General features: G+C 37.2%; 1 protein-coding gene across 1 annotated transcript in view; it reads right to left on the bottom strand.

Moving 5' to 3' along the window:
- Window positions 1-23538, bottom strand: part of itga4 (integrin alpha 4) — a 56782-nt gene that overhangs the window by 15154 nt on the left and 18090 nt on the right. Inside the window, exons 10-15 of the mRNA XM_079821407.1 lie at window positions 22850-22958; window positions 21769-21863; window positions 16957-17047; window positions 14545-14590; window positions 14000-14154; window positions 11189-11343 (exon numbers count right to left, since the gene is read on the bottom strand). Of these exons, the coding sequence (XP_079677533.1) occupies window positions 11189-11343; window positions 14000-14154; window positions 14545-14590; window positions 16957-17047; window positions 21769-21863; window positions 22850-22958 (651 nt within the window). The remainder of the gene's footprint in view (window positions 1-11188; window positions 11344-13999; window positions 14155-14544; window positions 14591-16956; window positions 17048-21768; window positions 21864-22849; window positions 22959-23538) is intronic.

Below are 23538 nucleotides of genomic sequence, written 5' to 3'. Positions count from 1 at the left end.
AAATCATGTTTTCTGCTCTTATTTTAATTTTTTGCATGTCCGTGCTCTTTTCTCCTTTGCTCTTGTTTCCACATTCTGTGCTTGCGGTTTCAAATGTTGCAGTTCAAGTTTCATGTAAATTAGGGGCGGGTCTTAGCATCACCATTGGTCCACTAGTTTTAGATTGACAGCTCATCCTCAAGCCAATCAATTGAAGAGAGAAGTTGACGTCACTCCAATGCGACTCATGCCGCAGTTCAGCCAGCCGCTGTTGAGCTATATACGAGTATAACGTGTTCTATATCTGCAAGGAAATACATTATTGTATTGTTATAAATATAATCTTAGGACTCTCTCCTTTTGTATGATAGACGTTTTAGGGGGGTTTCCTGACAATTAAAGCAGTAAAATGAACATGATCAGGACTGGGTGCTTAAAGCTTGGCTGTGAGCGAAACGCTTTCACTATCCGTGCGTCACTATGCACGGATGGGCTTTTATTTTATCCGCAACCTTATCACAATATCCGTCGGCCCCAACGTTTTTTGACCAATGTTCAAAGCTGCACCCACCCGCCATCCGCTGATTGTAGCTAAAGCCTTGTTGGGCGATGCTGACGCCAGCAATCGTAATGCAAGGGACTGGCCTACATTAAACCTTTAACTAAAATAGTTATTGAGCTGTTTACACTGTCATATACAATAAAAGAGCCTGCACAGCGACAGGAAAGGAAAATAACGCAAAAAACCTGCCTACCATAGCCTATAGAGCATTTGACTGAAGGAGCTCATGCACCGCTCACTGGTAAAACGACGTGCGCTCAAATCCTGCTCCAACATGACATTTCTCTGTACTGTAGCCTACTTTACTTGTTTTAGTTTCATATGTTTAAATATTATAATGTTATTTTTTTCATTTCATTTAGCCTACGTTGATTATGAAATATTATTATGATATATGTGAGAAAACATGGGGGACAGAAATGATTTCGTTTTGTATAAATTGTTTCTTCATTTTAATCAACGTTTTGTCAACCAATTTCGAGGATTTAATAAATAATAAGCAAATATAGCAGACAATGGCATGGAGGCACCAGCGCAAGCACGAACGGCTTAAATTAACAACTAGGAAAAAAAACTTTAGCTGGGGGCAGCCCTAGCTATATATATTTCATATATATATATATATATATATATATATATATATATATATATATATATATATATATATATATATATATATATATATATATATATATATATATATATAGGAAATATTACTGCTCAGTTATTCTGTATGCACACCGCAACGGTCACAATATGACCTCATGTATGTTTTAAAAACATAATTCAACATATAAATATTAAGCCTTTTTTTAATGGCCATGTAAAGTGTAGGGGAGCAGAACCTAATGCGGGTTAGTTGTAACGCGCATGTTTTAACCCTTTCTACACATGCCAGAATTACAAAACTTGGTGTATTTACTAGTTGCCATATCAACATTATTTAGAGAAAAAATAGCGCCAAAATTAATAAATTTCTGGAAGATATTACTGAACATGTTTTTAACCATAGCAAAAGTACATTTCTTACTTAAGTTTAGTTTTCATCTCTGTTTTTTTGTGTTTATTTAAAATAAGACAAATCCGATATTATTTTAATCTTATCTGTTATTTAACAGTTGCTATTGTTCTTTAATGCTGATCTAACAGCAGAAGACACGAGCCAAGATTTAAATCCAGTTGCAGATGGGGTGTGTGTTAACACTGCGTTACAATGAGCCCCTATTAGAAGTATGCCATATATTATATACTTTTATGAATTCTTTTGAGAATGAGAAAAGGGTGAATAATGTCTGAGAGTTAATGTTCAGAAATTATTAATTATTATTATGTTTTGAATTATGCTGTATAGCTGTATTTAGCGATGTGTTTATAGTCAAACTCAAAAATGCTTATATTTTTAATGATTAAAAAATGCCATTATTTTATTTTAAAAAGTTAATAATTGTATTTTGTTGACAAAATATTTTAGTTTGTCTTGTATATTTTTTTGATCATTTTAAGAAGTTATTTGGTCATGTTACATTGTGCCCCACCTATGGGGCATGTTGTCACATTTCACTTCCATTCTTTCGGGGTAAATCAAGAAAAAAGTAAACACTGTATTAATGAAACAACACCACATAATTGTACTAGACATGTGTGCAATTAATGTGGGGAAAAAATAAATAGCCTACTCTGAACCCTAAGTGGATTTACACAAACTGGGAAAGTCAAAAAGCGTTAGGTTGTGCCCCGCTCTCCCCAACAAATAAATTACTAAATGCTAAAAATAAATACATGTAAATTAACTCAAATTTGCAGCACCTCCACTTCTGCTGTGGATGTTATTGAATTTGTATAAGTTTAGCTCTTGCGTTCTCTCTTTTAAATGCCTATTCCCTGAGTGACTACAATGACTGGCTGTTTTAAGATATAACTAATATCGAAACAAAACCCAGGCATTGTACGGGCTCCCTTGCAGGTTTGCTTAGTGGCCTACCAGGCGCTGCAACAATATTTAACAATGTAGGCCTATATGTTTTTATTTATTATTAATTTGAATGGTTGAACCACCCGCCCGAATTTAAAATATTAAAATATCATTTTTCGTCACGTCATCCGCCCGATCCGCGGAGTCCGCGGCTGTAACCACCCACCGCGCATCTCTAAGGCCCACTGTTTGTGCAAGGAAATATATTTAATCATGAATATATTAAATATATCAATTTACACAATCAACATTTTAGAGGGGTTAATCATGACCCCAAATAGTTGGTTAGTGCCACTCTCATTCCAAAGAAATATTTTTCACAGCCAGTGGTGGAATGGAATGTAACCACATATGAATAACATTATTGCATCTATAAAACACATCAAAACTCGATGAAGCACAACGAGAACACATATGTTCAAATATTATAAAAAATTTTATTTATTTAATCTATGTTGATTATGAAAGTGAACAGGATAAGATGCGCAATGTGTCAGAAGACATGGGGGACAGAACTGATTTTGACACAACTTTTTTTTGACAAAACAAGTTTTGTTTTGTTGAAAGCCTTTCTTTTCAGTGAATTTCGTTTTAAATAAATTGTATCTTAATTTTAATCAATGTTTTATCAACCATTTGCCTGGATTTAATAAACAATAAGCAAATATAGCAGAGTAAGTCGACAATGACAGGCGCCAGCGCTGTGTGAACAACGACTTAAATGAATGAAGAATAGGCTACTAGAATTTTTATTTTATTTTTATTTTTTAGTTGGGGGCAGTCCTAGCTATTTCAGATAGCCTATATTCGAACCAGCGCATGTCACAAAGGGCTTTCTGGGTTTAGGGTGCTGCGAGCGGAATGAGCTTCAGAAATTAAATAAATCTTCAGAAAGTCGCTCTGGAGGAAAATTACCGCTCTTTCTGCAAACTGGGCCACAGATGGTAAGCACAATTACATTAACCCAAAACTAAATTAATTAAACTTTTTAAAATTATTAGAATAGACATTAATAGAATAAATTGTCATGCAAGTAGGCTACTTTTCAAATTAGGTACTCTTTTACTTAAGTAGGGTTGTCATTGTGGTACTTCTACTTTTACTAAAGTCAATATGTCTCTGGTTATTTGTAGCCTATTACTTCCACCACTGGTGATAGCGAACGCATTATAGCTCAACAGGCTGCAGTAAGTGTAAGTCAAGCGTCAGTAAGTGATAATGTTAATTTTACTGCTTTAATTTTTCCTAGTTGTTAATTTAAGCCGTTCGTGCTGCGCTGGTGCCTCCATGCCATTGTCTGCTATATTTGCTTATTATTTATTAAATCCTCGAAATTGGTTGACAAAACGTTGATTAAAATGAAGAAACAATTTATACAAAACGAAATCATTTCTGTCCCCCATGTTTTCTCACATATATCATAATAATATTTCATAATCAACGTAGGCTAAATGAAATGAAAAAAATAACATTATAATATTTAAACATATGAAACTAAAACAAGTAAAGTAGGCTACAGTACAGAGAAATGTCATGTTGGAGCAGGATTTGAGCGCACGTCGTTTTACCAGTGAGCGGTGCATGAGCTCCTTCAGTCAAATGCTCTATAGGCTATGGTAGGCAGGTTTTTTGCGTTATTTTCCTTTCCTGTCGCTGTGCAGGCTCTTTTATTGTATATGACAGTGTAAACAGCTCAATAACTATTTTAGTTAAAGGTTTAATGTAGGCCAGTCCCTTGCATTACGATTGCTGGCGTCAGCATCGCCCAACAAGGCTTTAGCTACAATCAGCGGATGGCGGGTGGGTGCAGCTTTGAACATTGGTCAAAAAACGTTGGGGCCGACGGATTTTGTGATAAGGTTGCGGATAAAATAAAAGCCCATCCGTGCATAGTGACGCACGGATAGTGAAAGCGTTTCGCTCACAGCCAAGCTTTAAGCACCCAGTCCTGATCATGTTCATTTTACTGCTTTAATTGTCAGGAAACCCCCCTAAAACGTCTATCATACAAAAGGAGAGAGTCCTAAGATTATATTTATAACAATACAATAATGTATTTCCTTGCAGATATAGAACACGTTATACTCGTATAGCTATAGCTCAACGGCTGGCTGAACTGCGGCATGAGTCGCATTGGAGTGACGTCAACTTCTCTCTTCAATTGATTGGCTTGAGGATGAGCTGTCAATCTAAAACTAGTGGACCAATGGTGATGCTAAGACCCGCCCCTAATTTACATGAAACTTGAACTGCAACATTTGAAACCGCAAGCACAGAATGTGGAAACAAGAGCAAAGGAGAAAAGAGCACGGACATGCAAAAAATTAAAATAAGAGCAGAAAACATGATTTTGTGAGCGATTTGGATAATTTTGAATTCATGATTCAGTTTTGAGCAATATAATTTTAAACTTGTTTAAATATTTGATTTGCGCTTATTATTTTTATTTCCGTGACTGCGTTGTTTGTGATTCTGGTTAATTTTGCATTGATTTTTCAGTTTTGTGCGTTATATTTTCACATGTGCTTTTAAAATTTTGATTCATGCTTATTATTTTTTTATGCGTGACTGCAATAAATTTGGCGGGAAACTGATCCCATACAGATGCTTATACAAACATTTGTGAAAGAATGGGCCGCTCTCAGGAGCTCAGTGAATTCAAGCGTGGTCCCGTGATAGGTTGCCACCTGTGCATTAAATTCATTCGTGAAATTTCCTCACAACTAAATATTCCACGGTCAACTGTTAGTGGTATTATAACAAAGAGGAAGCAACAGCAACTCAGCCACAAAGTGGTAGGCCACGTAAAATCACAGAGTGTTACAATCTGGCTGTAGAAAGCGCTCGACGAAGGAGATGAGGGTAACATAAAACGTCTTTAAATCGCAATAACATGCAGAGAGAGTTCAGGACACGTTAACACAAGCATGTGTAGACAAACAATAACCGACAAAGGACTGAACAGAACAGGGAGTATAAATACACAAGGTAATGGAGGGAACTAGTTAGACACAGGTGGAGTTGATCAACTAATCAGGGATAAACGAGAACAGGTGAAGACAAGACAAACGTAATTGTGATACAGAGCATACATTATATCTGTTTTCATCATTGATACAAAAATGTTTATTGAGCACCAAATCAGCATATTAGAATGATTTCTGAAGGATCATGTGACACTTAGGACTGGAGTAATGATGCTGAAACTGTAGCTTTGACATCACAGGAATAAATTACATGTTAAAATATATTAAAATAGGAAAATCACCTGCTGCTGTCTAGCTTTTGTGTAAACAAAGAATATGTCAAAAAAAAGGAACAAGCCATTCGTTCACCCAAACTTCCTGTTTCAATAGGAAATACACCAACACTGAGCTCATCGAGATGAGATGAGTTTTTTAAAGGGGTGGTAAACCATGATTTCACTATTCTAACTTTAGCTAGCGTGTAATGTTGCTGCTTGAGCATAAACAACATCTGCAAAGTTACAACGTTCAAAGTTTAAAGCAAAGGGAGATATTTGCTTTTAAAGAAATCCATTTCTAAGGACTACAGCAAATGGCCGGTAGGCGACTACAGACATTCCTCCAGGGTTGGTGACATCACCAGCCTCAATATTTACATAAACCCCTCCTCCGTGAATATTAAATAAGGGGAGGTGAGGCCATTTTGTATCGCTGTTGTTGTGGTATATTGGTATAGGCAGGAGTGGTGTTGCTGCAATGCCGACGAAACACTGTTATTTTCATCCGGATTGCAGGTCTGGGGATGGGCGTTTAACATACAGCATGTTATATGCATGTGTGTTTGAGACAGAGGGGAACAGATCTCAGCTATATGCTGCCCATCATAAAGCATGAGACAGACAGGGTCGGAGGATAAGACTGGAAAATGTGACATAATGGACAATATTCGTCCGTTGCAATTCATGAGCGGTTCAGCGAGACAAACACTGCCAGTGTGAATCATGCGCGACGGGCGCGCCTCCCGCTGCACATTTCACGGAGGAAAACATCCACAATCTTCGCAAGTTCAATGCAGGATTCGCACAACGTCGGCTGCGCGAGACACATACTGCCAGTGCGTGGATGCACGACGCGCACGGGGCTCCCGCTGCACATTTCACGGAGGAAAACATCCACAATCTTCGCGAGTTCAATGCAGGATTTGCACCACGGCTTGTCCTGAAAGCTGGATTTACAAACAGAAGCTGTTTACGGGCCACAACCTGTAAGTCTGATTTATTTTCTGTCGATGTGTTTTCCTGTAATAGGTTAATTGTACGTTGTAGCAAGGAAGTAAACAGATGACAACGCTGTTCTGCAAACCAGTCTGTTAAATGCTCATTCATACTTAACGTTATCCGACGAACACCTAACGTTACAAACACTAACGTTAAAATCTCAACAGCGAACTTGGCATTAGTGTAAATGATTCTTTGATTAGAGCTTTTATGTATTATTTATCTACAGGCATGCTAAACATGGTTCTGTGTGTGATTTGGATAACTTACTAGTAAAGCCAGTGTTTAGTGTTCGTTTTGGGTTAATAGTTCTTGCCACAGATATTTGGCTATAATCGTTCTAAAAATACAAAAGTGCCATTCAGTAGCGATCACTATAGATCTGCAGTCTTTACTCTTGAGGACTGAACAGGTTCTGCTCGATCATCTTCACTAAAATGTTCTGGGTCTGATTCGGGCTCAGATTGGTATGGTTTTACTGACGCCATTGTTTCTAATACTGACCAAAGCACAGCCTCCAGGTAAGGGGCGTGGTGTTTCCGATAAACGTGCACTGCGGTTAGCGAATCACAACACACTGGGCCAGCTAACCAATCTGAGCCCATCGCGTATTTTTGAGGAACTGGCTTCATAGAACCCGGAAACCATCAGACCGTTTTACAAGGAGGGACAGAGCAGTGTAGAATAAAGGTAAAATATATGAAAAATGCAATTTTTTTTAAAACGAAGCATGAACACATGTTACAGTGCACCCCACAAACACAATCAAGCCTTCAAAAGAATGTGCTTTACCACCCCTTTAAAGAGAATAACAGATATGTATACTGTAAGCTCAGATACAACACTTACACAGACTTCACAAAAGATAAGTGGCCGACAAGCACCTCTGTCACCTTCCTAAAACACAGCACAAGATGTCCGCCACATCTGCTACATGTTCCATTCGTTACTCTTATTGCCCATTAATTAAGCCCTAAAAATACCTCAAATGTAGCAGCCTCCTTGTTTGGGTTTGCCTCTGACAGATAATCACACTTGTTTATGGCCATCGTCTCCATCAGCGGCCATTAATAACAGCGCAGTCATACATGCGCCTCCATTAATTACTGTGTAAAACATGAGCTGGATCAGATGGCCCTGATTACAGCAAAAGACAGAGGGAGAGGCGTCCAGAGGGGCCCAGCAAACACCTGGAACATTCACTCATACTCATGGAGCCATCTATCCGTACTTTATCAACTGTCTAGGTCTCTTTCTATCTGTACCATCCTCCCCCATGCTGTCCTGCCTGGCTCTTCCTCTTGTTCTCCAACAGAGACAACCTGCTATCGACTCCAACAAACTATCTATATGAGCCTCTTTATCATCCCGGCCTCCTGCGTGGAGGCACGCTGTGAACCTAGAGAGAGTCACACCACCTGGGCCTTTCGGAGAGGCTGATTAACTCGAGCATGAAGAGCAGAGTGACGTGGGCAAATCACAGCTGTGAAGTCCACAGGCCTGACTCTGAGTCAGCATTTTCATATTGAGTGTTCAAGTCTATAAAGCACATGTGCGGGTGAAAAAAGAAAATGTCACAAAGCACATATCATCCATACGCTGAAACGTTGGAAGAGCTTTCTGCAGCACCTAAGTGATTTTCTGTATGGTACTTTCATACTCTATGACCAAATGCCAGTAAAACACTTGCCAGTGTTGCAAGTCAAAGACACACAAGTCTACTTTGTTTATTAACTATAGACGGTTTCATCAGACGCACGCGTGTTGCCACGGTTATGTGCCTGTCTATGTTTGTTTATCTGTCTGGCTAGTGGATAGTATGGCGCACTACTCAGTAGAAACACAATTTTGACTTACTATTCTTGGATAACATGGTATACATATTAACGCACATGACACCTGCGCAAAAACAGTGTCTGCGACTCTCCAAAAAGCCTCGAAGGCTTCATAAATATCCAGTCTGACTGCATACGAGAGCAGCGTCTAATGTAATTTACTTGTTATTTAGTTTGCTTGTTATCAGAAATAATTACTCTAGAGGTAACTTATTCTGGCTGTGTTTACACTTGGCATAAACATGCGATCACCGTGATCCGATCAAGCAGATCGGCTCGTCAATCAGGACACAGCGCGTTCATTTGTTCACATCAAGTGGTCACCATCTGGATAACTGATCAGATTTATGTTTCCTGCAAAATATTTAAATTAGGTATGTAATAGGCCTTTATCACAGAGTGTAAAACACCTTTCGCTTCATCCTCTATTAAATGGCAGTGCCTTTAGAGCACAGGGTTTTTGTGATGTATTCATATATAATCAATCTCAAATAGGGTACTTTATCTACAAGTTTAAGTTTCCCAACATTAATCTTATATTATGAAACAAAGAAACATTTGACGCATTGCATGATTAAAAGGTGAGGGTGCAAGCATTTATATAGGCTACTGTACGGAAAACGGCATTACACGGTCCTTTAAGTTAAAGGGTTAGTTCACTCAAAATTTTTAATTCTGTCATTATTACTCACCCTCATGTCGTTCCAAACCCGTAAGACCTTTGTTCATCTTCGGAACACAAATTAAGATATTTTTCTTCTTCTCTAAGGTCTTTGAGGTTGGGATCGACATGAGGGTGAGGGATTAATGACAATAAAAACATATACATTAAGATAATGTTGCACGATTCAAATGAAATATTTCAACGAGAGGGATACATGGCTGGTTTTGAAGTAATTAAACTCACAGTTTCGTTGCTAATAGAGATACGCTGAACAGGTAATTCACACACGCAACTCTCATCTCTCTCTCTCAAAAATGTATTCAAATAAATGCTCTCATTCATTCATTCATTCATTCATTCATTCATTCATTCATTCATTCATTCATTCATTCATTCATTCATTCATTCATTCATTCAAATAAATGTAATCTTATGCACTACTTTATCTCTGTGTCTGATTCAAAGCGGGCAGAATGCTAGATTTAACAAGCTGTAACTGATGAAAGTAACTGTCAGTTTTACCCTTCTGGTCAAATATTGTGCTGCAAACATCAATAGCAGCTTTAAAGTTGTCAATGTTGGCAAATGACCATGGTATGAGCAGGATAATCCACGGCTAGCTGTGCATTAAACGGTTTGAGTACACTCCGCTTCACGTCAAGTGGTTCTTTGCCTCCACGTCGTGCATTAAAAACTCTGAAGCTACTTTCTTCGGTCCTCACTCACCCAGTACCGCATTGAGTTCTCTTTTGTGCTTGAACGGACAGAAACACACAAAATTATGTTGAAATGCCCGTCATTGATGAGTATCTTCGTAAGCATAGTCTTAAACAAGCTAAAAAGTCTTAAATGACCGTAAAGAGTTATGAGAACATCGAATGTGTGTCAGATCCTCATAATGTATGTCAGGTCTTAAAGTGACAGCAGCCTAATATAGCTGCCATCTTAACATTAATGTTAAACAAACAACAAAAGACAAAGATAAAATAACTCACAGCTCTTGACTGAATAACTTTTGTAGCTTTAATAAGGATTAATCCATTTATTTTGGCAGAGCAGGTAAAAAATCAGAACCGGCCTGACTGGGCCTGTAGGAAAAAAATCCTTAGCGATGAGCCCTGATATATTAAAGACACAACTAAATGTGACTTTTATTATAATAGGTTTATGTGAACTCCACTTAAATTAAAAGTTATTAAATATTTTTAGAAGCCTATTCAATGTTAAAGATGACTGTAATGTTGAATGGCTATAATTACTAATTTCTTCACCTGAAATGGAAAAAAATCAGTAGCAGTATTAATAGTACTTAGTAAAGAGATGCCATTAAGCAAATATTTAAAATATACATCTTTATGCTGTTTCTACATTTCAATGTGACATTATACAATAAAAAAATATAATTATAATAAAAATGTTAATGTTATGTGCGATTAAGCACGATTAATTGTGATTAATTACATAAAAATATGCGATTCATTCTTTTTTTAATCTATTGACAGCACTAAATAAAATATAAATAATAGATTAAAATTTGAAATTTAAGTTAAGTTGAAGTACTAAAATGAATAAAACTACAACTGAAATTAAAATAAATTAGAACTAATAATAATACAAATAATAATAATTAAATGATAATAAAAAGGACAAATGCATATACAATTTCTAAAACAAACTATAATTGAAATGAAAATTGAAAATATAAAAATATAAAAGTAGTGTCTAAAACAGTGTCAGTGTCAGATGATAATAATTATAGTGTCAGTGTAATGCATACACTTTTATAACTTTAAATATGACAAAAAGCTGAAGTGAAGTATAGTACCACTGCCTTGTACAGTCTATGTACAGTAAAGCAATGATGTGATACTCTAATCTGCGTTAAAAGTAACATCCCCCAACAAATATAATAAACATAAACAGAGTCTCGCACCTTCATGAAGGCCTGGTGGGGGGTGCAGGTGAGCTGCTCATGCTTGGCATTGACTCTGCCCGCTGTGACATTGGATGTTCCATTTCCACTGAAATAAAACCGAGAAGGGAAGCCCTCTTTGTGGTGAATGTCAGCTGTTAGGTTGTACTTCAGTTCTGCACAAAAAAGAGTATGATGTTCAGAGACAAAGTTAGCATGAGACAACATGTTAAAATCACAACCACTTAACAGTCTTCAGAACAATTCAGAATCTTGTTGCATTCTTTCAGCGAAACCCCTAGGGTTTTATGATGCAACTGCAGTGGGTTTGTACGATTCTGAAAAATAAATTAAAGGGTATACACTACCATTCAAACTGTTTGGGGTTGGTAAGATTTTGAAAAATCTGAAATCATTCTAATATGCTGATTTATTTGAAATATAAAACTTTTTTTTAACAAAATATCTTCACTGTTTTAATCAATCTAATGCATCAGTACTGAATAAAAGGAAGTAATTTATTTCAATAAATTATCTTACTGACCCTAATCTTTTGATCAGAAGTGTAAGTAAGTAAAATTGTATTTATATGGCACTTTTAACACTACAATGCACAAAGTGCTTTACACAACAATTACAATAAAAACAATAATTGAAATCCATAATGAAGAGTTATACACGATACATGATGAAACAAAATATAATATAAGGTATCAAACCCAAACTACACAAGGACATCACTGAACACTAAAAGCACGTCTAGACAGGTAAGTTTTCAGACAACATTTAAAAACAGACACGCATTCAGATGTTCTAATATCAATTGGTTCTTGGAAGTTCTTGGAACATCCAGCAGCTTGTTAAAAGATGACCTCAGATATCTCCCTGCTTCATAAGGTCTCAGGAGCTCAGTTAAATATATAGGTGCCAAACCATTTAATGCTTTATATGTCAACAATAAAATCTTAAAATCAACCCTTGAATAAACAGGTAACCAATGTAAAGAAGCTAAAACAGGTGTAATATGATGAGATATCTTTTTTGTGTCAGTAATCTGGCTGCAGCATTTTGCACTAATTGTAAACAAGATAAAGTGCGATTGTTCAAAGATGAAAACAAAGCATTACAATAATCAAGACGGGAGGAAATAAAAGCATGAATAAGCTTCTCTGTATCATTAAAATTTAAAAACTGCCTCACCTTGGAAATGTTTCTTAACTGATAAAAACAGGACTAAATCAGCTTCTTTTAATTAGAATCAAAATAAACACCCAAGTATTACTACCTGCTTAATATTTGGAAAAAACCCATTTAGAGCAAGCTCAATCTGATTTTTCCTTAAGCTCTGACCAATTATCACAACTTCAGTTTTTTCTGTATTTAACTGCAGAAAATGTAAGGCCATCCAATTTTTTTATGTCAGTTAAGCAAGCTTGAAGGACATCCCGACTATTCAGATCATTAGAACTCAATGATAAGTATAACTGTAGGTCATCTGCATAACAATGAAAATGTATATTATGTTTTCTGATTACAGCACCTAATGGCAGCATGTAAATTGAGAACAAGATTGGTCCTAAAAGTGAACCCTGCTGAACACATATAAGTTCAGAACGTTGGGAACCTTCATCTCCTACTGACACTACAAATGTCCTGTTTGACAAATTAGATACAAACCAATCCAATGCCTTTCACCCATGTTTTTAACGTTTTAATTAAAATCGAATGGTCTACTGTATCAAAGGCTGCGGTCAAATCTAATAGAACTAAAACAGAACATTCACCAGCATCCTCTGCCATCAATAAATCATTGGTAACTCGTAAAAGTGCAGTTTCGGCACTATGACCTGCTCTAAACATGGCCTGCTCTAAAACTCTAAAATTGTGTATATCACAATACATCACAAAATAGTTTTCTGCAAATTCAACAAAAAGTTAACATTAGTTATCACCTATTTTGGAAAATCCAGTCAAATAAATCCTTTACAAATGAAAGGTATCTCATGTAATAAATGTTCTCTTTAATGAATGCAAATTAAAAGGTTAATTACAAGTCAATTATAAGGTGGCATCAGGGTAAAAATAGTACAATTACTATTATGAAATGGATAGTTTTGACTTTGAATTCTTATTGGTTGAGATTGAAAACAACTAAACTCCATGAGGTGTTGTGCCTTACAACAGTTCTTCTCAATCTTGACTTGTCTGGGACACTTTATTCTCACACATGCAAATAACGCAGAGCAGTTCTGTATCGATCTACAGTGGTATAAACAGTATAGCAAAACCTCTGGGTGGCAGATTTCAACCATCGCTACTTCGTATCAGTTTCAAGATCATTAATATGTGTCAATTAGCATGGCTCTGTTGTTTACTATGTGTTCAGTTAGTCTGTCTCTATCAGTGAAGGCAGACCTTGACACACACCCTGAGCCCTCTAACCGCCACAACAAAAGAGGGGATGTGAGGCAGCGATAAAGAGCAGGGAAAGAGGTCTGAAACACGGAACTTCCACTGCATTCAGCACGTGCTGATAAGACGAGCCAACACACAGCCGCTCGCAAACAAAGAGCTCGAGCCCAAAACATTCATCCTTGAACTCTGTGTACTCAATTCTAAGAACACGTGTGGGGAGCTCAAAATATCAGAGGACATTTTCGCAACTAAAAAAGTCAGATAGCACTGCATGAAGCTGCAAAGGATCTTGCATCAGTCTGTTATACAGATGTTGTGGATTTTGCAGGGGATTGTAAATCATGAGTACTGTCTTCAAAACACCTTTCAAATTAAGATTAACATAAGAGTATATCTGATGGAATATTGCGCTCTTACCTATTTTTCCTGGGATTTGTTTCCCTCCGACTCTAAAGCACACCGTAACATTGATGCACACGGCAGGGAGACCATTGTCAAAACACTGGGCAATGGAACGGTTCAAGCTGTCAGGCAACGATATGAAAGCATCCACTTTCACCACTGGACGTGTCCTGCAACAACCAGAGTTACTGGGTTAATTGTCAGGTCAACAGTTTGCATATACAGTATATAGGGATGGCAGGTGCTAGTTGACAGACAGACAGACAGACAGACAGACAGACAGACAGACAGACAGACAGACAGACAGACAGACAGACAGATAGACAGATAGACAGATAGATAGATAGATAGATAGATAGATAGATAGATAGATAGATAGATAGATAGATAGATAGATAGATAGATAGATAGATAGATAGATAGATAGATAGATTTAATATCAACTGAAAATATAATACATTTAGCTTAAACAAATTGAAACTAATTCCCATAGCAAATGCCAAATCTTAAAGCCTTAAAGTTACCAAAGCAAGTTTGAGTGAAAATTCTGCTGTTTTTACCTGAACACCACAGCTGAGTCTGACAGGAAAGCTCCCACTGCAACATCTGGATGAGAACATAACATTCCCATAAACCACACATGACCTGGTTATTCTTTCACACATTCCTAACTCAGTGGTGCACTGATATTCTTTAAAATATTAAACATTTCTATAAGCAAGGTCTCAGTCACCAAACACTACATTTAACACAGGGAGTGACATCCAGTTATACAATTTTTTGGTTATTTTGCATTTTTAATCCAATTTTGTGTTACAAGATGCCTTAACTTTTGGCACTTCAATCAAATAAGTCCAGAAATAGGTTGCAGTTTTTGTTCAAACTGGAATGGAACAGCAAATCGACCACTGTATTGTGGGATACAGTATTCCACACACTGTGCTCTAGCTGCATACTGCACGCTTCAGAAAATGTAGTAGATAATCATGGTATTTCACTCATACAGAAAATTTGGTTGCAGTTTATTTTACAGTATATGCAATTACATGTACATACAGCGTTCTTACATAAGAAAGTACTGGGTAATGTAAGGCAACTACATGGGCTAAGGTTAGGTTAGGTTAAGGGTAGGTTAAGGGATAGTGTCTAGTTATTACACAGTTTTTGTAAGTATAAAATATAAAGTGCTCCAAAATATTTGCATACTGTGCACAGTATACATCGTACTTTTATTCAAAACAGTATGTAGAACTTTGCAATCTGGTACTTTGCATATTTTTCTGCCTTCTAAAAGTGTACTATTTCAAGACAGGAAATAGGCCTAAGAGTTTGAGAACAAGAAGTTCAGACACATCTGACTTGATCATGACCTTTCAAAAGAAAAATAACAACAGCAAATCATAGGATTGCGGCAGCTTTTTTTCCTCTCAATTTTCAAGAAGCACATCACAGTTGACCCACCCACAACTTAGCTGATTCTGCAAACATGAGGTGTTAAGATTTTGGCCATGTGTGTACACACAGCAGCTACTGTAGATCCGCTTGCCATTCTTCGTTTGTGCATGCAGTTTGGCTCTTTACAAGAAGTGTCAACCACATTTGACAACGGAAATCACTCCTACTAATTCAGGGAGTGAGAACTACATTTACATTAAATAAGCGTGAGAACAGAACTGAACAACTATATGTCAAGGCAGAGACCCCATTCTCTTTTACACACTAATGACTAAGTGAAAATAGCTAACGCCAGACATTACCATTCAAATTTTTTTTTTTTTTGTTGATATTTTAAAGATTTTTTTGTAAAGTTTCTTATGCTCAGCAAGGCTGCATTTATAGTAGGGGTGACCCCGAATAGTCGAAGATTCGATGCATCGATATGCGGAGCCTGATTCGACCACCGACCTCACAGTCGAATCTTCGCGGGTGTTATGAAATGAGGATCATACCATTTTGGCAATATGGGGGTACGTAATGTCTAATTTCACACAGAACTACAGCTTTTGTACGGTTATATTAAGTTATATACAGCCTTTTTTATTATTAGTAATGTATATCCTGTTCTAATTTAATTCTTTAAATTAATGCTTTTTATTGTTTTTCGTTGTCTCGATGTTGCGCTGCACTGAAAGCATGCTGGCACAGCAATTTTGCCGATTTAATTTAATTTCGCAAAATGTGAAATGCAAATCCTGTCTGCAGTCAGTGTGTTCTTTTCCTCTCTAGGCAGGTATTTTGTTTAGGTTTATTTATCAAAATGTTTGTTTATATATTTGTGTGATGTTCTGTATTTCGATCGCGGCTTTAAAATGTTATGAGAAAACGTTTTATGAATGTTTATCCACCACATTACCTTTTATTTAACCCTAAATAAGAAAGCCATTGTCAGTTCGTCTGTCAGTTGGCAGGCAGTTTTGGTCGCTTTATTAAAAGTTGTTGCTGTGTGGAGTGTGAAAAATAAAATAAAAATAGTTTTACCCTCCTGCTGACTGTCGTGCCCCTCCCAGTCCCAACCCATTCACACACACATAGATGATTCGACTATCGGTCGACTATAGAAAGATTCGACAATTCTGATTCTAATGTGTAAATCATTAGTCGGGGACACCCCTAATTTATAGTAAAAGGAGTAATATTATGAAACATTATTACAATTTTAAAAAAACATTAATGTGATGCAAAGCTGAATTTCTAGCATCATTACTCCAGTCTTCAGTGTCACATGATCCTCCAGAAATCATTCTAATATGCTGATTTGTTGCTCAAGAAACATTTCTTCTGTTTCAGGGTTCTTCTATGAACTTGTATTACATTTTGAACAATTAAATGCATCCTTGCTGAATAAAAGTATAAAAAAATTTTTAAACCTTACTGACTTTTGAATGTATAGTGTAGGTTGAACTGTTGCCATCCATTCATCCTATTCACAGGGGAATCATATCATATTCATGTGGTTGAGCTAAAAGCGTTACCTGGGTAATTGTTGCTATCAATATCAACTCCTCCAGACACTGATTGGCCAAACATCCTGAGGTTGTTACCCAACAAAGAGCCTGTTATTCTCTGCAATGAAGAAAGCACAAAGACGCAATTCAGAAGATATTTTGATTCAGGATTTGACATCATATATGCCAATGGAGTTGTACTGTACTCCAAGAGACATGCAAATGAACCTATTTATGGCCAGTTTTACATTCACTTCATGAGATCATGTTAATACTTAAATGGGATGAAGGTAAACTGATCTGGCGACTCATACAGCTACATTCAGACAGCTACACAAAACTAGTAAAGACGTACTGTAAATAAAAGTGGGGCTTGATGGAAGAATGGGGTCCCACTTTATATTAGGTGGCCTTAAAGGGGTACTTCAGCGCTGGGAAGATGAATGTGTATTTAAACCAGGGCTCTGAACTGGTTCAAGGAACGAAAACGAAAACCGGAAACGAACGAAATTTTAAGAGGAACAAAAACGAAAACGAAATCAAAATCAATTTGAATCGTTCTGAACAGAAACGTTAATTTGAAATGACTATTAACCGGTTAATAACGTTATTTTATCGTTCTCTTTAATATTTTAATTTGGCAGTGACCAATAATGAATAGAGTAGTACAGCATGTGACGTTGACGGATCAAGCGTGAGTGAAATGCCCGCGCAGCAGTCATCTATGAATCTACCGGTACGCAAGTCAGTGTGGAGCGCGCATTTTCATGCCTCAAGTACATTCTTTCCCCGCTGAGATCTACTATGAAAGTGCAGGTATTGGAGGACATTCTTTTCGAACGTTTAAATAAGTAGTACGGACTTTAAGCTCAAATAGACTGATTTAGGCTAGTTTATGGATTTTGTTTAAGCCTGTCCAAGCAGGCTACTAGCATCTATCAAACATTGTTCCAATAGTCTTTCAGATTGCCAATACAGGACAGGTCAATGTTTTCAATATAGACGGTTGATGCTTCATATTAAATGGTATATTGCATTAAATGATCAAGCTTTATTAGCTGACTGAATTTGATTATGTGATGCAAGGACGTGTTGTGCAGTGTTTGCTTTGAAATTAGCAGTTGACGGTGCATTAAAAGAGCAATGGTTATCCAGTTTATTTATTCTTTATTCATGCAATTTTTAAAACAAGTCGTGTTGAAAAAAAGTTATGTACAAAGAATGTTATCACTCTTCTGAAAATAATTAGGCATAAGAGGCCACTTTAGATTGTCTAACGCTCCATTAAAACAGGTCCGCTGTTTATGCTTTGTCATTCTAATGCATGTATTTCTGGTTTTAAAAATGTTATGAAATAAATATTCAAGTTTAATTACCATGTGTTATATTATTATTGAGTGAAAATAAGTCTATTTATACATATTTGTTTAAAGTATAGGCTAAATTAAAATAACGTTATTAACCGGTATTTTTTCATATCAAACCGTTTTCGGAACAGTAATGTTAATTGAGGAACGCAAAAACGGAAACGCTATAATATCAATTCTGCTCGGAGTGAACCGATTGATATTTTTTTTCCGTTTTTAAGCCCTGATTTAAACTGGGTCATTTATGTGTTAGAAATGTTAAATTATTTTTTTATTTGGTGCCTTCTAGACTGAGAAAAGACAGAAAAAGTATTTTTGTCTCATGCGGATCTCCAAGAATTTACTTGCTTCGCTGCTCAACGAGGCCACTCCCAAAGCCACGGCTATTGGTTATCACTTGCCCACCACGACACCGCCCCCATCGTTGTTTTCAGTTCTTGCCTATGGAAGCTTAACTTTCATAGGAATTCATTGAAAAGTTGAAACACTCGCCTTGCTCCGCACTGCTCCGTTATGAATGCCCGAGCCAACCGGCCGTGCGCATTTACATTCTGTGCGTGAGATCCCACCCCTATGGGTGGGTTGAAAACATGCGGAACTAGCTCCTACTACTGGCTGTAGTCTCTAGCCTCTGGCAAAAAAATCCTCAGATGACGCAAATATGGAGGATTTTTTTCCAGAGATAAAATGCATAAATCTCTCGTCTCAGGGGTACATGAGAGGGGAAGTACGATAATTTGAATATACTACCGGGTTTCTACTGATACAAAGCTTAATTCTAATCGCTGAAGTAACCCTTTAACTACTATGTACTTTCATCAAAAAATAAGTACAATGTACTTATTGGGCCCTATCTTGCACCCAGCGCAATTGACTTTGTACACCGACGCATGTGTCATTCCTATTTTGCACCCGCGCAAAGCGCGCTTTTCCCTCCACAGAAGCACGTCGCTAAACTAGTGAATGAACTTGTGCTACCTGGGCGGTTCAGCGCAAAAAAGGAGGCGTGTTCCGGCGCAAACAATCCCTGGTGCTATTTTGCTGTTCCATTAAACAATTGCGCCACTGACCAGAAAAAACCTAGTCTAAAGTCAGTGGCGCGTTGCGCGTTGTTCATTGTTCATTATGCTATTTTAAGGGCGCATGCTTGACCATAATGTATAGCGTGCACAACGCGCATACACTTTGCTCATGTAATCTACACAGATGCAACAGTTATTTTTGCAAATCATAAATTGTTACACTAAAAAATATTAACACATGAGATGACGGAAATCATTGTGGTGTGCCACGAAGATGTGAAAAAATAGGCATAAATCTAGCTTACAAATTATTCAGGCTAATTGTAGTCTAATAATTAAGGAGACCTGTTTGCCCAATAGTGGCAACTTCTGGCAAGACATATATGTATATAAGGACATCTAACAAATTGGTTTGTCCGTCAAGAACCAGGAAAAAAAATCGGTGAGGGTGGACGCAGCGATGTCCTCTGCTGGCGTCAGGTCCTGAGTAGAGGCAGATCCACCTCCCGTTACACGGCGTGCCCGATTGATGCTGGCAAGCTTGGACTTTCCCCGTCTTCTGATGTCATTGTAGCGCTTGCGACACTGGTGCGACGTCCTGGGGATGCCAGCTGATGAAACAATTGTGGCTATTTCCTCCCACGCCTGTTTAACCGACGCTATTTTGGGTGGGTTTCTCCCATCCCCATACAACACAACTTCTCTGCCTTTCACTGCTCTTACAAGAACATCAGTCTCCTCGGCTGTGAACCGCTCCTGGCGTGCGCCTGGTAAATACACCATAATAATAGCAATCCATAATGGAACTTGCGCACCTGCTTTTACAGGGAATGTTGGATGACGCTCGGATTGGTTTATTCACGTCACGCCCAAACCACACCTATGAATAATGAAGCTACTTCAGACCAACCCATTTTAGATTTGCGCCGGGCGCAAGAGCCATTTATCCCGCCGGGAAAATAGCAACAGCGCCGAGACCCGCCCACAAAGTTACTTGCGCTTCGCGCTTTGACACTTGCGTTTCAGATCGTTAAAATAGGGCCCATTGTGTTCATATTGTATTGCAAAACACTTTTTCTGATATTGAGGTGGATTATGGGTAAAGTTAGGGACAGGTGTGGTGGTATGGGTAAGTTTAAGGGTAGGGTTAGGTCTAAGTGAAGTGTCAACATTGTAATTATACATGTAATTACAGGAATTAATAATTACAGATGTAATTACATGCAGGTAATTTTTAAAATGTAAGTACAATGTAAAAACATGTATGTACACAATAAGTGCATTGTATCAAATGATTAATTTAAATGTTAGTACATAGTAGTTAAGGCCAACTAATATAAAGGTCCAAGAATGGTAACATGAGTGATGTAAGCAGTCTTTTACATATCTTTGCATTGTGGTTCGCACATTTACATGCCTTTAATTTACATTTATTGATCAGTCAGTTTATTTTCTGATTATCAGATGACTTCATATTACGTCTTACTTTTTCACTTTTCAGACACACAAATTGACAGTGCATTCAAGGTATTTATTTGATCAGTTTGTGTTACATGGGAATCAAACCCACGACCTTTGACACAGCTTGTGCCGTGCTCTACAATAACTGGAAAACCACAGTATTGTTACAAGCTAATCACTAAAAACATCCTGTATGTAATCATTTTGGCCTGGAGTTAATATAATTAGATGAAGTTCTTCTTCTTCCTAAACATTCATTTATAACTGGACTCTCATGATTTGGATTTGTCAAGTCCTGATCACTTCTTGAAACTACATGAGAAAGAGGGATTTCAGGAAATTACAGCAATTAGACTGGACGCTTTCCTCTAAGCTATTATCGTTATTGTACTTGCAAACTACTGTTTAAAGTCTTAAGTATTGAGGAAAAACAATGCAGCAATTGGTGACAGTCAGCAGTCGCAAAAGCGTGGGGCTTTTTGGTGTAAAGGTGGTTAATTTTTGACATTACGGGAAAAAGGAAACTTGTTCTATTGGTATGTCCTTGGTGGTCACGATCAAAGCCAGACTACATCCTTTACACAGAACTCAAAATATGTAGATGTGTCCTTTTCTACACTAACTGAAAAACCACAGTATTGTTACAAGCTAATCACTAAACACATCCTGTATGTAATCATTCTTGCCTAATATAATTAGATGAATTTCTTCCTAAACATTTGTTTATAACTGGACTCTCAAGATTTGGATTTGTCAAGTCCTGATCACTTCTTGAAACTATATGAGAGAGAGAGGGATTTCAGGAAATTACAGCAATTAGACTGGACGCTTTCCTCTTATTACTCCAGTGTAGACAGAGAACAAGAAAGACTCAAAACAATAGGGAAGTTCGCACAGGATGGGGACAAATACTCAGGTCTGACCTTTCCCGTCTGCGTTTCATTATTCCCTGCCTGTAGTATCAATATAAACAGCAGATGAGAACGTACTTGAGAGAAACTGCGTGCAATACCACTTCTCCTCCCATTGTAGATATATATAGCACCATGCAGATCGTCCTCCTGAGGGGCTCCAATGGCCACATCTGAAACACAGGTATTATTGCATTAGCTTTGCTCTAAAACCTAGTGAGACATCTAATTATGCAACATTTGAAGGCATCATACAGGCACTATGGAAACGAAGACTGTTATTGTATAGATATGCATGCACAGATATAGAGATAGATATGCAACTTATAAAATAAATATACCATTCAAAAGTTTGGGGTACGTTTTTGTAATAAGGTTTTGAGCGGTAGTGCACATTTCTTTTGGTTAAATTCTAATGTAGCATTGCATATATCCTTCAAAGAAAAGTTTATTCCCATAATGCAGCGCAGGCTCAGTAAAAACATCCATTCACAATGTGAGAATAATCATTACAAATATACTTAAAAATCATGCCAAAACTGACAAGTATATAAAAGTAGTAAAGTCTATATAAAAAGTCATTAAAAATGCCCAATATTTTGTGTGCTATTTATTTTTAGGTTTATTTGAATATTACAGAATATCAGCTACCTATGTAGGTAAGAGGTTTTAAAACAGAGCAAATGCTGTTAAGTGTTTCTAACCATGAAAACATTATTTATATAATAATTTGTTGTGGAAATAAATCATTTATGCTAATGCACTGGCAGATGTTTTATGGTAAATGCGTCTCCATGTTCCTAACCATGTTCCGTTTCTAAACCACACCCACCGCGCTGAAATTATAACTACAAAACTCAACTCCAAATTTGAGTCCGAGATATCTGAACTGATATCTGGCCGTGAAACCACTCAAGCCAAAGCCAAAGTGAAGATGTGGTTTCATCGATGGCAGAGAATGTCAATGTGAAGATGAGACAGAATGAGGAAGTGAAAAAAATTTGGTTTACCATCAAACCTTGCTTGAGGAACAAACAAACACCCAATTTTAAAATACAGAAAAGCATAATATATATATTTTTTTAGGACAATTGGCTAGTCATACAAACTGTTTATAAAGGTTCCATACTCAAACACTGATGTATTAGATAGACTTTACCTGGATATCCATCATCGTCAATATCACCAAGATTTGTGATGGTTTCTCCAAATCTTGCTGCATAAGAGTCGCTGCCGACTAATTCAAAGTCTGCCTCTTTCAATTTAGCCTGAGAAAGAGACACAATGATACTAAGGATATTTTCAGGAGAATCATCAAAGTCCACTGGCCGCAGACTTGAGACTAGCTGCTTTTAGAGGGAAAATCTGCCCATTACTGCTGGTCTAGGATTATAATAGCATATTGGTGAAACACATTTGGCAAACGATCCAGTGTGTATCTGTATTTGCTCTCTGGAGAACGTCAAAGGTTTCTATTTACAATGTGTTTTTGAAGCATTTATCCATGGAGCCAATCACAAACATATCTGTTGATTTCTTGAACGCAATGGCCAATCAGAGGGGTTTAAGTTAGCACTGAATAAAATCTTTCGAACAGCGAGTCGACTGAGTCCTGCACGCTCCCAAAACCTCTCATTGTAACAAACAAAGTGTACACATTATGCAAATAAGAGACTCACTGTTCAGTCAGCTTCACTGGTTAAAACTGAACTTTGTGAGATTGCGATAAACTAAGATGAGTGACAGCTTTTTAGCGATTTTAAAGGGAGAGTTCTTTACAGTATGCATGCTTGCTTTTGTGTTAAAACTAACATTGGTTTGTGAATGTAGACACTTCAATAACAAATA

Source organism: Gobio gobio, assembly GCF_949357685.1.
Source record: "Gobio gobio genome assembly, chromosome: 7".
Lineage (NCBI taxonomy): Eukaryota > Metazoa > Chordata > Actinopteri > Cypriniformes > Gobionidae > Gobio > Gobio gobio.
Note: the sequence above shows the minus strand (reverse complement) of the source record. Positions and strands in the feature narration are given on the sequence as shown.